Source organism: Populus nigra, chromosome 17 (assembly GCF_951802175.1).
Source record: "Populus nigra chromosome 17, ddPopNigr1.1, whole genome shotgun sequence".
Taxonomy (NCBI): domain Eukaryota; kingdom Viridiplantae; phylum Streptophyta; class Magnoliopsida; order Malpighiales; family Salicaceae; genus Populus; species Populus nigra.
This window is the reverse complement of record NC_084868.1, coordinates 1395178-1412034: the sequence shown is the minus strand read 5'-3', so window position 1 is coordinate 1412034 and position 16857 is coordinate 1395178. Positions and strand designations below refer to the sequence as shown.

The 16857-nt window shown below is 29.8% G+C and overlaps 1 protein-coding gene across 1 annotated transcript; it reads left to right on the top strand.

The window, feature by feature from the left end:
• Nucleotides 1-13373: 13373 nt before the first annotated feature.
• Nucleotides 13374-15864, top strand: LOC133676508 (patellin-6). The gene is made up of 4 exons (XM_062098182.1): nt 13374-14397; nt 14507-14631; nt 14855-14996; nt 15123-15864. The coding sequence occupies exons 1-4, from the start codon at nt 13651-13653 to the stop codon at nt 15381-15383; spliced, it is 1275 nt and encodes a 424-aa protein (XP_061954166.1). The 5' UTR covers nt 13374-13650; the 3' UTR covers nt 15384-15864.
• Nucleotides 15865-16857: the final 993 nt, after the last annotated feature.

Here is a 16857-nt window from a genome sequence, read left to right as displayed (position 1 = left end):
AATTATATATTCAAATTGTCCCATAATTGCTAGCTACATCTTTAATGCTTGGAACTTGAAAGAGGATGCGGCCAAATCCATCTGGGTTGGGTCTAGGATCAAGAGACCTATAGGTTGTAGCCCAATAGCTACATCCAATCAGTGACTTGCGCACATTAAAATTTACCCAAAGAGGTAATCTAAAACCTAGCCACTCGGATGCCACCCACGCCTCTTCATCTAGGCTGATTTAGGCTAACATGGTCCGTGCCAGTGATGTGCAAAACTTGTGGTATGTGTTTGATTTTGCAGTGGTTTTGCGGTTTTAGGTTTATTTTTTTGAAACAATGAAAAAGGAGAGAAAAACTAGCTAGCTTGGAGAAACAAATACCCATAAGATAAGCTTGAAGAAGGTGATTTAGAGGGTCTTTTGGAGTATATTTTTGTTGATTTTTTAAAGTGTTTTTTATTTGGAAATGTATTAAAATAATATATTTTTTAAAAAAATTAATTTTGATATCAACAAATTAAAATTATTAAAAAATACCTAAAAAATAATTTAAAATAAATAAAAAAATTTATTTTTCTAAAAAATATTTTAAAATACAAAAACAAACTGAATCCTGAAGCATCTCGAACCCTTCGCTGCTAGCTTGCTAAATAGTCAGCACATGCATGTTGTTTTAGGTGTGATGTAGATGAAAAAAAAAGATATAAATTATAATTTTTTTAATTAAAATTTTAAAAAAATAATTATAACGAGATTCATGCAAAAACCCGTAATATCTATTAATTAACCAAACACACCTATAATGCCTCCAATAATTGCACCTATGCATCTTGTAATGTTCATTCGATGTAAGAAAAAAGCAGAGTAGAAAATCCAATGGACTAGAAACAAAATCGGCCATGTTTTTCAGGGATGCTTTCACACTAGACTTGTCACAAACTTTTTCTTGTGAAGTTCTATTCCAGATCTGAACCAGTACGGATTTTTATTTTTTTCCCCTCTCTGTTTCATGATGATAGCTGATCTTGGATTCAAAACCCCATGACCATTTTTCATGCTTTTGTTCATTGTCATAAATGTCAACTGGATTTCTAACACAAAAGTCTAGCTTCTAGTTAATTTCAGGGGAAACCATGAGAGAGGAGGAATCGGTGTTGCACAGTCGTTACTTTGATTTTTGGCAGTGCACTGCACTGTTGGTGTCCTGTTCTATTTAATATTGCCACTTTATGATGGGCCCTTCTACTGTCTCTTATTGTTTTCTTTCTTCTTAGCCAAAACAAAACAAAAAAGCAGTAGCTAAGGAGTGTTTGGGAACGCGGTTCAATTTATATTTTTAAAAAATTTAAATTTTTTTTTATTAAAATTTAATATAATTTGTATGTTTTGGATCGTTTTGATGTGTTGATGTCAAAAATAATTTTTAAAAAATAAAAAAAAATCATTGGCATGCATTTTAGCACAAAAAATTATTTGAAAAGCACCCACAATCACACTGCCAAACAAGCTCTAAACCATTTAGATTTTGGTATCATGATAATTGATATTTTTGGAAGTATTTTTTTTATTTGTAAATGTATTAAAATAATATTTATTTTTTAAAATTTATTTTTAACACGGTAAATCAAAATAATTTAAAAACATAAAAAAAAATTGAAGCAAATAAAAAAATTTATTTTTAAAAAAATTTATTTTCATACGCAAAAACAAATATACTCTTAGTTTTGTGGTATACGATATTTTTAAAGAATATTTTTTAATTGAAGAATATATTAAATTAATATTTTTAAAAAAATATTTTTTTAATATTATAACATCAAAATCATTAATTTAATGCAATTTAAAAAGCAGAAACATATTCACCACCAAAAAAAAAAAAAAAAACAAGGATCATCAACTAGTATTATATTCATAAGTACTTGTATACTCGATGAACACCCAATTACTTGGTTCCATCACTCAATGCTTGAAGACTAGCTAATCCTGTCTATTGACTAAAGTTTGAAAGTTGTAAAAATCAGAAAGAAAAAAAAGGGTCCCATGATGCCCTTCTGCTAATTACTGTTTAGGTTACCAATTTCTCGATCCATAATTAATAGATAGCACATGGGGAGTCAATTTCCATTTAGAATTGGCAATCACTTTGTTTGACGTCAAGGAAATCAAGCCTTCTTATAATTATGTTGGTTGAGATAACATGAGCAAGGGACAGTTATAGGCTAACCATGATGGTGTGTGTATCCTTTCTACGTATGTGTTAATTTCTTATTGATTTAAAATTATCAATGATGAAATCAGGAAAGCTTTGAATTGGATCTTGATCTTTCATCGACTAGTTAATTAGCTAGCTAGGATGACTAGATTTGACCACTAATTGATGAATTGATGAAGTAGTTGGACTTAGCCATTATTTTTTTAGATTAACGTAGATGTTCGATTCAATTTTTATGTACTTCGACTAATTTCATGGGTGCTAGAGTTAACAATCATGTAAGTCTCTAGTAACTCTGAAGGAACTCAAACTCGTGACCATTAAAGAGTAAATCTAAAGTCTGACCAATTAAACTACTCCTCAGAATTGACTTAGCCACTACTTAATAAGTTGACGAGATGACTGAATTTGGTTATTCCATACTCTCTTGAAAAATAATTTTACAATCAAAATAAGGAGTACGTGTTTTATTTTATGAACTTGTGTCCTCCTGTTTGTAATCTCTCTAAACTTATATTTAATGATATTTACTTAAACACTTTAATCATTTAAATTTATCTTGTGCAAAATAAAATAATGATGGAGAATAATTAATTTTTTGAACTTATAATTATTTGGTAATTAAAGGTATTTAATTAAATATTTAAATTATTTAAATCTATCTAGTTAAAAGTAAAGTAATGATGAGAATAATTAATTTTTTTTTTATAAATGACTTGGAAATATAAGTTATTAGTTGCTGTGTTATTGATGAGAAAAGTTGTTGCTCGGGAGTTATTGCCGTGAATGATTAGCATTTTTTAAAGAGATAGGTCGACACGTGATAGTTATTGATGAGAAAAACATTGTACTAACAATCCATGTAGTATAGAATACGAGAGTGTGGCATGGCTTGGTTTTCCTGGAGGCAGTAACCATGCATTAGAGCGTCTGCTAGCCACAGAACTTCCTGGGAATTTCCATGGAGGACATGGTTCAAAAAGGTGGCCATGAAGATGCCTAGTTTTGGATCGAGTGCTTAGACTAAAGAGCAGGAGAGAGTCCCTTGAGCTGGAGAAAAGCCTGCTCGGAGGACTGGGTATTTATATGAATATGAAGGTCTGCTGTTCGTTGCATTACAAATGCAATTTTCTAGCCTTAAGGCCAAAGTTGGATGTTCATATTAATTTCATGTTGTTTTAGCATAAAGCTCCACTCTCTAAAATCAAAAAGCTTTTGTTTCATGTTTTACTGTCCGAGTGAACGGTGACATTTCTGCTCTTACATGAGCTGTATTCCTTCATATTTCTTTTTGGGTCTTAGTCTTTGTGGTGGGGACGGGGCATAAAAAGTCTTAAAAGACAAACACAATATGTTAAAATAACCTTTTTTTTGTTTTAAAAATATTTCTGAGAACAAATATTTTTTTATTTCATTTTTTTTAATATCCTTAGATTATTTTAATATATTTATAAATAAAAACCACTCTAAAAAATAACTTTCATCAGGTAACTTGGAGCAGAATTTGGCTAGATTTTATGCGATTAAGATCGATGAGATAGATGTTCTTTCTTCTTTTTCATGTTCATCGAGCACATTAATCTCTTTTAGCTGCAACTTTTTGCGGTTCCATTTGGCCTTTTCTTCTATAATTCTTTAATCCTTTTCTTTTTGACAAATAATTTGGTTATTTTTGCTGTTTGTACTTCATCCATCACTTCATGCAGAAACTTGTAGAGGAAGAGACAGAATCTCATCTGGGGTAAAAGATTTTTCACCCTAGCAACCTACATGATCATTTCATCTCTGAGACACTTGATTTTCCTCGAAACAGTATAAAATCCTGAGAAAAAAAGATGAAGATTTTGGATTCATTAAGAGGATTGTACTTGAATCTGTTTTTACATGTAATGCAGAGCACACAGACGTGGCTCATTTCTATGGCTACATTGAAATTGAAACTTTGGATACTTTCTGTCTAGAAAAAAAAATCTTCCTTCGTCATAAATCAATGGAGGAACGGGCTTATATTATCGAGCACTGTTGATGAAAGATCTCTTCTCTCTATCATTTTTTTCTCTAGATCATAAGATGTAATTATCAAATTCTTATTCAGAAGACATAAAATCCAACAATTAGACAGATAAAGCTACAATACTGATAGAGAGAATATTAACAGGAAAAAAAAAACGAAATTAGATGGATCCACAAGGAACTAAATCTAAATTCATTCAATGTGAAATAGAGAAGAAAGGGAGATGAGAAGGACCGCTACCATTGATTCATTGAGAAATTTACCATGGATATTTTTTTTTGTAATTATAAGTGTTTGAATTAACTTATGTATGCCTTGACTAGTCTTGATTAATTCTCTGAGACCTTGAAATTAATAATTATATAAATTTTAGTGATCATGAGATTTACGATATTCAAACTGATAATATATAAGAAACAAATTTAAAATCTTACCAAATAAATTATACCTCTCAGAACTTGGCTATGATTTTTCTGCTAGCATAAAAATAAAGAGAGAAGAGATAACAAAATCTCAAGAATATTTGGTTTTTGTGGTGGATTTCTAATTACATGAAGAGTATGTTTTGTGGTGTGGTGAATTATTATTTTGTTATTTTTTAAATTATTTTAATATATAAATATATAAATATTATTTTAATATATTAAAAAAAAATACATCAAAACACAACCCATACTACTCTTTCAAATTATTGCTACTAGGAGAATAAAATAAAGAAACTTCACTCCCAAACCCAACAAGAAGAAAGAAAGATGATATGCTTAATTTGGGGATATTTTTCTCCAGCTAGAATTAAAATAAAATAAAAAAATAGGACTAGAAACCTTTTTGGAGACCGATGATTAAAGGGAATTTATAATCAAGTGAGGTTTGCGCACAAGTCAAAAGCTAAATACGATTCAAAGCAGAAAAGTTAAAGAGAATCGGTGTGATTTATTTAAATTTAAAACAACTTTTCTCGTGTTCCCATGGTTTTGCTACCTCTGTCTGATCGTTGTACTTTGAATACATGCCCTTTATGGATTGGCTTCTAGACTTGAGCCTTCTTTTATGGGCAAAATTATGATGGAACAGCAAGCAAGCAAGCTATGGCATGGCTTGCTCCACAGAAATATGCAGCTTCCCACTGCTCTCTGCTCACACTCTCGGAGGCTTCATCAACATTGCATCTTGACAGTTTCCATCGAGCCACAGATGCTTCAATTTTTACTAGTTTTCAGCGATTAAAATTCGAGAACGTTAAGATTTTCATAGAAGAAACCTTAGTTTTGTCGCTAAATTAGTACCAAATTCTTAATATTGTCACAAAAAACAAATATCTAATCAATTTGGCCCTTTACTCTTAGGCATTTCGCTATCAGGTCCTCCTGTTGGGATCTGCTGATATTTTTCATTTAACCTGCGTCTGTCTTTCATGCAACAAAACAGCACGGTTTTGACAAAATTTCCAGAATTGCTAATATAAATGGATAGAAAGACCCAGTTTAAAATTGTCCAAGTATTAGGGATTAGGGCCGGATTGTGGTAGCGGTTGTGGTTTAAAGTGTTTTTTGTTTAGAAATATATCAAAATAATATATATTTTTTATTTTTTTAATATTATTTTTGAGATCAGAACATCAAAACAATCTCAAAATATATATATAAAAATTTAACAAAAAAATTTTAATTTTGATAAATTCGCAGTTACACTGCCGCGTCCTTAAACGGGCTCAAACTGATAATTTTTTTTCTAATGTGATACTCTAGGGATTAAGTGCATGCTTGGTAATGCAATGCATAATTTTAATTTAATTTTTTTAATATTAATATATTAAAATGATTGAAAAACTTTTTAAAAAAATTAATTTAATATTTTTTAAATAAAAAATATTAAAAAAAAACAATCTGAACAGCAAAAACAAACAATTATGGATAAGGTTTCCCATGATCGGATCATAAAATACCGTGCTATACTATTTGATGATAGGAGTTGGTGAAATAGATGGGAAGAAACCATTGGAATGCATGAGTATTCGAAATAATGATGAAAGGTGCCAAAATGAGCATATGTACTTTATACCCTCATAGGCTCTTTTAGCCTAATAGCTTAGCATTTTGAATTTGAGAGCAAAAAGAGGTAAGAGTAAGACCTTCGGTGGGTAAAATTATTAGTGGGTTCAAAGTAGTTGCCCTAATCGCACACACTTCCTCATCAAATCCCCAAAAATTCCTCCGAACCTCCCTCCATACTTCCCCACGCCGAATGCCTAATGCCTAATTCCATTCTCTCTTTTCTATCCATTATCCATTTCAATATCCTGCCTTTTTCTCTACCGCGGGCCCAAGGGTTTCCCCTTTTTTTTTTATATATTTTTTGATATTGTATTTGTAACTGTGTTTCATTAAAATTTAAATTTTTTTTTTGTTAAAATTAAGTGCGATTTATACTTTTTAGATCGTTTTAATATACTGATGTCAAAAATGATTTTTCAAAAATGAAAAAAATCATTGGCATGCATTTCGACACGAAAAGCTAATTGAAAAGCACCCGTAACCATAATATCAAACACCCTTTTTGTAATTACCGTGTATTTAGAAGTATAATAAAAATTAATTTTTAAAATTTTTTTAACTTAAAAATATATTAAAATAATATTTTTTTATTTTTAAAAAATTATTTTAAACTTTAACATATCAAAATAATCTAAAAATATTAAATTTATTTTAAATTTTAATAAAAAACAGGTTCAATTTTAATTTCAAAAACACTTTTAATAACTATTTATTTTGAATTACGTTAAATTTTGTTTTTTGTTCAACAATGTAAAAAAACAAACCATTTATTTAGTCAAATAATTTATGTTTTTTACACTAGATTTTATATATAATCACATTTCAAACCTTGTACTTTTCATTCATGGAAATTTGTTTTTATTTATTTTACTTATAAAAATACATTTCAAATTAATTTTAACTAAACATATTTTTTTAAAATTATAGTAATAAAAACTACTAAAATGTTAAATAAATACTTAAAAATTACCGTGGCCAGAATAAAATTGACTGCTGCTTTTTTTTTTATTCTTAAAAAAAAAACATAGAATTGACTTGCTACGGGAGGCTGCTGATAACTAAAAATTGCAGGAAAATGGCATCCCGAACCAGCTCGTTGTCCACCGGAAATGAATCATGCAATTTTCTGCCATCATGGTGATCCACGTCAGAAAGAGGTTGACATGACACAAGGCAGGCCAATCATTCTCACACATAGCGTCAATATATTTCTGAAGGAAATTGCTCTGAAAATGATGTTTCCTCAGCTGTGCTTTGTTTTGCTTGGGTGATGCCATTTTTCCAAACTTAACCACATGAAACATGTCTCTGGTTAATGTGTATTTGTGTTCGTCATTGTGCTGAATAAGATTCCATCTTCTAACCATCAATTTCTTTGTACTTGTTGAAGATTTATACCCCATTATCTAATCCAAGCCTCCCAGGTCCCAACCGACCATCCAACCAGAAACAATACCCGAGAAGTAGGTTAACTGGTCCATCTCTTGGGTTTGTTTTCTAATGATTACGAGTTTGATTTCTTTTGAGATTATTGGAGACTTATATGGTCATTAACTTCGGGGTTCGTGAAATTAATCGAGGTACGCATAAACTGGCTCAAACACCCACGTTAATAATAAAAAAAAACACCACAAACAATAACTATTATGGTTGTAGAGAATATGAAAATATTGTAGAGTTAATTATAATTAAATCCCTATAGATTATCAAAACAAATTAGTTAATCTTTTTAATGTAACAGATTAATTAAATAGTTAAAAAATCAAGTTAATTACTTATAATTAACTTGATTTGATTGTTTTAATATATTGATGTCAAAAATAAAATTTTAAAAATCAAAAAAATATTATTTTAATATATTTTTAAATTAAAAATACTTTAAAAGAGATATTTCTAGACATCCCTCTCAAAATACAAGGAATATCTACTTAAATGCTCATAAATAACCCTAAATTTGCATGGATGTTGATGAATGCAAAGTCTTGCTTTTTTTTTTTTTTTATTGACCACCAAAGCATATAATATTAATCAGACAAATCAGATACAGGAATCCGCTTGAGGCTAAGGAGGTGAATACAAATCCAATTCATTGGGCAAAGAGAGAGCCTAGACGCTCTAGCTAGCCAATTCGCAGCTTGATTTGCCTTCCTATTCATCCGACAAAAAACTGCATTTCGGTAAGGTTAATTAGAATGTATTTTTTATTTAGAAATATATTAAAATAATATTTTTTATTATTTAAAAAATATCTTTTACATCATCGTATTAAAATAATTTATATATATATAAACAAATTTATGCAATTATGTTTTTCAAATTTTTGTATCTCTGGACCATCAACCACACTCCCAATCTTATTTCGACATGCAATTTCAATCCCTGCCAACGCAAACCCTTTTATTGAAACATCACAATTAATTTTCAGGTTGCCTGGAGCTGTCCAATGGATGAGGGACTTCTGACAGATGAGAATATCGGGTTTTTAATATTGCTTGAAATAGGTAAATTAGGATTGGAGAAAAACCCAGAAAGAAGGGATTGAGAGAAGATCCCTGAAAGCTATTTCTAACCCTGTTTGTTGGTTAAAAAATAAATTTTTTTAAAAATAAATTATTTTTTGATATTTGATAGTATCATAAAAAATAAATTAAAAAATATTTTTTAGTATTTAGTTATGTCATGAAAAATAAGTTAGAAAATAACTTATTAATGTTGTTTTTCAAGTTTATTAAAATAATGAGAAACAAATCTTATAAATTAAAAATTTGAATGAGAATAAAATTGAAAAAAAATAATTTCATAAATTATCTCAAATAAAATAAATAACAATCAAAATAATATAAATCAAATCTAACAAATAAAAAAATTAAAAAATGATGAAATTATAATTAAAATAATTATAATTTCATAAATTATTTCAAATAAAATAAGTAACAATCAAAAGAATGATGATCAAATTTGATAGATAAAAAATTTCAATTAAAAGAATAATAAGAGAAAAGCAAGTAACAATCGTAAAAAAATAAGGACTAAAGTTAATATAAAAATCAAATTATATCAAATTCTAAATGGTGAAATTGAAAAAAAAAATCAAAACAAAATATATAACAATAAAAAGTTTGAAAACCAAATTTGTTATAATCAACAAATAATATGATATTTCTAAATTTTTCACAACTTCTGAAAAGTATTTTCCATCCAAAATAAAAAGAAAACACTTTCCAAGAAATCAAGCTAAAATTTCATTTAACTAGAAAGTGTTTTCCACTGATCAATTTTTTCAATGGCAAATAAATATAAGAAAGTTTGGAAAATGATTTTCAGGAATTCACTTTCCACTAAACAAACGGGGTCTTATTCTCACACAAGAAGATAAAAGTTCGGAAGTGGATAAATAAAACCCCTTTGAAAATAAGTTGTAATTCTTTAAATATGTATTAAATTGACCTAAGTTTGAAAATAAATAAAAAACACTAAAATAATGAGGGAAATAAAAAAAATCCAAAATTAAAAAATATTTAGGAAAAATAAAGAAAAATCTAAAATAACATTTTCTATACCTAATTTAACCATGTTCCCAACTTGTCTGGTAAGGAGCATGTTTTTAATTTGAGGGTGTTTGAAAGTGTAGTTGTAGTTATTTTTTAAAGTGTTTTTCATTTGAAAATGTATAAAAATAATATATATATTTTTATTTTTAAAAAATTATTTTTGATATTAGTGCATTAAAATGATCTTAAAATACCAAAAAATATTAATTTGAAGTAAGAAAATAAAAAAATTAAATTTTTTAAAAATATTTTTTAAACACAAAAACAAAATGAAATAAATTTCTACTTGAACCCGAGACTTTCAATCCAGTCCATAAACATATTCGGAAGAAGTTCTACGCAGTCCAACACCATCAACTCCAAATTTTTATGCAATATTTAGTTTTGCTCGAAAATAGATTTTGCCTCCGATCGAGAACTCGTCAGCCTACCACATCGCCCTGTATAAGCTGCCTTTGTTGCTATGTATTCATGAATTTCGTTCAACGTATGAATTACAACAAGCCACCATCGGCGGAAGCCACCAGACCTAAATTAAAAATATAGTTGAGAGTGTAGTTATACTTGTTTTATGTATTAAAATAATTTTTTTAAATTTTTTAATTTTTTTTTAAAAATTAATGTATTAAAACGATTCAAAATATATAAAAAAATTAATTTTTAATAAAAATTAAAATTAAAATTTTTAAAAATACAAATTGACGCTCTCAACCCTGGTAAGATCGATGGGCTATATTTTCTGAAGAGCTCTTGAAGAACTTTGACTGTCAAGGGTTTACCTATCCCCTGACAGTTCCAAATAATGCATACTCATTGTCGTGATGTTTATTTTCTTATTCAAAATTTGTTTGGAATATTTATCTTTCCTAATAAAAAAACATGCGAATATTTATCTTTTCTTCTATTATTAATTAAGGGATGTAAATTGTAAGCTATTTCTACGTTTCTCCACAGAAACCTAATGCCATTATTAGGTAAAGCTCCCTACTATGCTAACCACTTAATTAGTTTGATTAAAGGCTGTTTGTAATAAACTATTTTTTTATTTTTTATTATTATTTTAATATATCAATATTAAAAATAATTTTTAAAAAATAATTATATTTCAAATATCCTCTAAAAAAATACAGGATACTAAAATTATTCCCCTTGCTTTCACTTTCAAAAGTAAGACTCTAGTCAAAATTGCTTCAAAATTCTTTTTGTAAACCTTAAGCTCAATTACATGAATGTATTTATTTAGAAGTGTAGTTGTGGTTATTTTTTAAAGTTATTTTCGTATTGAAATGTATTAAAATAATATTTTTTTATTTTTTAAAAAATATTTTTGAAATCAGTGTATTAAACGATTCAAAATATATAAAAAATTTATTTTTTAACAAAAAGAATTTAAAATTTTTATGAAACGCAGTGTAATCAATGCCTTATCATCATAAATGTCTCTCGAGCATTTCATTTTACTGAATTAATAAAATATGATAGTTTTAAATATTTAAACATGTATCTGGCACTAGTAAATCGATAAAGCTCGGTAGATTTGTCTATTGATTTATTTAACCTTTGAATCATATTTAAATTTCACCCAAATAAATCTATAAGCCCAATTCTATAAAAAAAGTAAGCTTGTTGTGACAAATCGAGCTCCAAAAAACCTCAAATTAGGCTTGAAAATTCTTGTTCGTGTTAATTTTATTATTTTAAGTTTTTTCTTTTAGATTTTTATCTAAATCTTGAATTTTATTTTACGGTTTCCTTTTTATTTTAGGATTTTGACATTCTACCTTGAAAATGTTAGTTTCTGGTCATTTAAAAGATAATTATTCAGTGACACGAAGAGCATGAATTACAATTATTTTGTGAAAACAACACCTTTTTGTTTTTTTAATAGCAATTGTGTCTTTAATTTGTGTAGTTTTTTTATTAATATGGATATTCAAGTTAATTTATGTTTATTCTAACTAATTTTATAAATTTTTAAATTAATAACTATTTAAGCTTCTAACCATCTTAAAATCTGTTAGAAGACTCAAATGGATAATCTCCCTGAATCATACCTCCTCTCTATTAATTTGTGTATTTTCGTTTGCGTTATCATGTTCATAATTAACATCCTTAATAAAGCAGAAGGGTCTACGAAGAAAAGAGAAGAACAAAGAGAAGCAACGTGTGAAGCTCACTGATGTGTACCGCACGAGTACTTGGCAAACAGGACCACCCGACCAGAAACCACTACCGCCTAAACCACCTTAATCATGGTTAACTTAAGATTTACGCTGGTAATTAGCAACCAAAAAGATGATCTTATCGAACCCCACTTTCCACGTTGTCTTTTTGCCCCACTGTATAATGTATATGTCTCTCTGTGCTTTAGATGATGTCTTTTCCTTTGCTGGTGGAGAGTAGTCAAGAGACAGTACTGTTGCCGCCCGAGATTCGAGCTTGGGTGGCGTGTGAGAGGAGAAGAGAAGGTGGGTCCACACTTGTAAGAAAAATTTTTTTTTCAGGGTTACCGGAGTGAGGTGGACCATACCTGCAAAGACCCCGTGCCCAGCTCTGTGTACCCTCAATTATTATCGCCTCCCCTGCAAGCCACCACCACCCCTTCGTTTCTCAAATTCTACGGCTTCTTTTTCATGGCTTTGACTCGGCTTAAGTCTATTTATTTATTATTAGTTTCTGGTCATTTAATTCTATTTTTTCCTGAATGACCATGCCCTGCAATAATTAGAAAGACAATTCTTTTTATTTATTTATTTATTATTCGTTTTCAGAGATTGGAATAATTATCCCTTGTTCCTAGGTGACTGCTCGGTAATGAAATTCAGAGTTTTTTTTTAATTTTTTATATTAACAAATTAAAATTATAAAAAAAACATTAATTTTATTAGACTTTAACATATATATAGTATTACAATTGATGTCGAATGAAAAACTATCCAGATGGATTTAAAAATGAGTAAACTTAGAAAGATCAGGAACAAGATGTCACAATTCTTTAGGGATAAAATACTAGATTATTATGAAAACTCAAGAATTTAAAATTTAAATTGAAAAAATTATAAACTTTAAGATTTATACCTTGAAGCAAAGGATAATTTTGGTCTATGTATATACATGTATCATAAAATATTATATTTCTATAATTTTATATATTTGATGATATATACCATTTAAAATCTTATATTTAATGATAAATTTGAAATTTATTAAAATTAAGATAATTTTTAATACGGGGAAAGAGTGTTAATTTAATCATAAAACTCTAATTCTTACATGAAGCTATTCGAAATGATAAACTTTTATCGACAATGAGAACCATTAAATGAAAATAAAAATAAAAAACAAGCAAATATTTTTGGTTAAAAAAAAAATAATAAAAAAACCTTCCTTATTCTATAGAAAAAAAGAGTTTAGGACATGCCATAAAATATTTTGTTTTTGTCAGTGCTTTACGGCTTTACCCACAGCCAGCTCGGGACCTCACTCCTCAGCTCAATTCAAAATTACCTTTTCTCAATTCTCGCTCTTGTTGATTTTTCTCTTTTTTATAAGCTCCTTTTGAAAGTTCAAATCAAAATCGCGGCTCAACTCTCTATACACTGTTTTCTCTCTGCAAATTTTCACACTCATAGCCTTCTCTCACTCCCTCAGTGACAGGAGCTAGCCATCCCTGTTCTTTTATCCTCCCTTGCAACACACTCTTTGCCAAACCCCTGCTCTGCTCTCCTAGAGAATCAATCATAACTTTCGCTAGCCCATCTAAACATACATCAACTACACCACTAAATTTCCAATCTTTGCAAGTAGATTCCACCTGGGTCCCGTTCGAAATGGATGCTTCATCACCTATTTCACTTCAACAAACACCTCACCAAGACTATTCAGTATCTGAAGCCTCGCCAAAACCATACAAGAAAAGCTTTGTTACCTCTTTGATGGAAGCAGCTGCTTTACGTACTCCTTCTTTCAAAGAAGACACTTACTTCATTTCCCACCTAAAAAATTCAGAGAAGAAGGCACTTCAAGAACTAAGAGACAAACTCTCAGTTTCTTATGGGTCTGACGCTACTAGTGAATGTTCCATGTGGGGTATTCCTCTTTTAAGCAATGATGAAAAAGCTGATGTGATTTTGCTCAAGTTTTTGAGAGCTAGGGATTTTAGAGTTCAAGATTCACTTCACATGTTAGAAAAGTGTCTGTCTTGGAGAAAAGAGTTCGGGGCTGATGACATAGTGGAAGAGGATTTGGGGTTTAAAGAACTTGAAGGTGTTGTCGCTTACATGCATGGTTATGATAGAGAAGGTCATCCAGTTTGTTACAATGCTTACGGGGTTTTTAAAGATAAAGAAATGTATGAGAGGATTTTCGGTGATGAAGAGAAGCTAAAGAAGTTCTTAAGGTGGAGAGTTCAGGTTCTTGAAAGAGGGATTAGTCTTTTGCATTTTAAGCCTGGAGGTGTTAACTCCATTATCCAAGTTACTGATCTTAAAGACATGCCTAAAAGAGAGCTTAGAGTTGCTTCTAATCAGATCCTGTCCTTGTTTCAAGATAATTACCCTGAAATGGTTGCGCGTAAGGTAATAAATAACACCCTTTTCTTGATAGTTTACAATTTCTTCTTTATGTTCAACAATTTGATCATGTATTGAGATTTAATTTTAACTTGGTTTTTTGGGTTGGGGCTAGATTTTCATCAATGTGCCGTGGTACTTCAGCATGCTGTACTCCGTGTTCAGTCCCTTCTTGACTCAGCGAACTAAGAGCAAGTTTGTGATCTCCAAGGAAGGAAATGTTGCAGAAACACTTTACAAGTTAGTCTCTTAAGTTCTTGTATTTTATCGTCTGCCTGTTTGCTTTACCATTTTTTTGTTAATTTGTTTTGTTTTGTTGGAGCCCCAGTCGTCCATTTATGAGATCCCGAATCTCTGCTCCTTGCCTTTTCTAATCTGCTTGAATTTTGTGTTTTGTTTTTGCCCTTTTTATCTCCCTGATCTGAGTATGTTATCTAACGGGGGCCTTTTGTTGTGTCACAAGATTTATTAGGCCTGAGGATGTTCCAGCTCAGTATGGAGGACTGAGTAGACCCAGTGATCTGCAGAATGGCCCTCCTAAGCCAGCCTCTGAGTTTACTGTCAAGGGAGGAGAGAAAGTGAACATTCAGATTGAAGGAATTGAGGTCAATTTCTTTGTTTTTTTCTTCTCTTTTATATTTCTGAATTTTGTTAAAAGGTTTTAATTTGTTTGAATTAAAATGTTGGGTTTTGTTGTAATTATCGTGTCCCGTTTGGGTGATCAAATACAGGCCGGTGCAACAATAACATGGGACATAGTGGTTGGGGGCTGGGACTTGGAGTACAGTGCTGAGTTTGTGCCCAACGCCGCAGGAAGCTACACCATTGCGGTGGAGAAGGCGAGGAAGATTGCACCATCAGAAGAAGCAATTCGCAATTCATTTACGCCAAGAGAAGCTGGCAAAATGGTGCTCTCAGTGGACAACACCTTCTCCAGGAAAAAGAAGGTCGCAGCATATCGATACTTTGTTCGCAAAGCCGCCATTGCCTAAGCTCTATTAACTTGAGATTTCTCAGAGTATTTTGTTCTTTATATTGTTATTTGAGAGGTTTAATTAATGGGTCTGAACTGTTTTAGCCTAGTTGATAGCGCCACTAATATTTCATGTATAAAAATGATGGTATTTTGTAGTAGCTCTTATGATGTGAAAAATCAAAGCAAATTACCTTCGCTTGTACTCTGGCTAGCACTGGTCCAGAATTCTGCACTGGGGCAAAAATTCTCTCGGCCAGCTGCTTGCGTCTAGGAGTTGTGTCAAATACTCGAATGGGTTTTTTTGACAGACGGGCATTTTGCTTTGTGTGGGACTTGGAGTCCTAAAGAAGAAACCACAGCGTGCTGGTGGTAATCTAAATGGAGAAAGACTGAAGGATTGCCTTTTGTCTGCTTCGGATTGGATATTGTTGCAGTTGAGCTTTATTTATCCTTAAAAATTTAGAAGGATTGGATAAAATGGTTGCGATTTTGCTTTATTTACCCTTGTGGCTTATCTTGGTGCTGTTACGCTTTTCAAGAAGAAAGCAAGCTGGAACGGGGATGTTTGGAAACGAGGTTTAGCTTGTTCTTGTTTTTTTATATTTTGAATTATTTTTTATTTAAAATAATTTGTATTTTTATGTTTTGATTTGTTGATATTAAAAATAATTTTATTTTAATGTATTTTTAAATAAAAAATATTATTATTATATTTATAATTTAAAATATATTTATTAACTGAATTTTAGAAAGTTTGAAGCTTTAAGCCATTCTAGGAAGTTTGAAGCATTGCTGCTGTTACAATTTCAAATATATTTATTACTGGACTTTCGGAAATCCTAATAAATCTATTACATCGACTTTAGAAAGCTTTGGCTCTTGCTTTTTTTTTTTTTGGAGATTATTGAGAAATGTGATTCAATCCATGTTTTAAAAAAATCCAATCTGTATTTTTAAAAAATTTAATTTTTATTTTATAAAAAATTAATTTTTTTTATATTTTTGAATGGTTAATACACTTTAAGAAACTTGGAAATGTGATTCACTTTGTGTTTTTAAAAAATTTAACCTGTATTTTTTAAAATTTTAATTTTTTTTTTGCTAAAAGTTATTTTTTTTTTATATTTTTGAATTGTTTTAATGTGTTAATTTTAAAAATAATTTTTTAAAAATATAAAGATATTATTTTAATATATTTTTAAATAAAAAATATTTTAAAGTGAAATTATAATTTCAAAAATTCCTTTAATCTTGCCTTAACTATGATGAGTACGAGTCGGAGCTCGTGGGTTTATGACTGGTGCTATTGCTATTGAATCATCTCTTTCAAATACAGTTACTTCAGGAGACAATTCCAAACACATCTAATTACTTGCCTTCAGGAGACTTTAGGAAGTGTGAAGTTTGCTTGCATCTAGGGATGCGCGTGTACGTGGCACGTGTTTGTTAAATTATTAAAATAATTTTTTTTAATTTTTTTATATTAATAT

Excerpts from the sequence above, each read along its gene's own strand:
- LOC133676508 (XM_062098182.1), top strand. The coding sequence starts at position 13,651 with ATGGATGCTTCATCACCTATTTCACTTCAACAAACACCTCACCAAGAC. Across the intron at positions 14,398-14,506 it reads CTGAAATGGTTGCGCGTAAG|ATTTTCATCAATGTGCCGTG; the intron begins GTAATAAATAAC and ends GGTTGGGGCTAG. Across the intron at positions 14,632-14,854 it reads GTTGCAGAAACACTTTACAA|ATTTATTAGGCCTGAGGATG; the intron begins GTTAGTCTCTTA and ends TTGTGTCACAAG.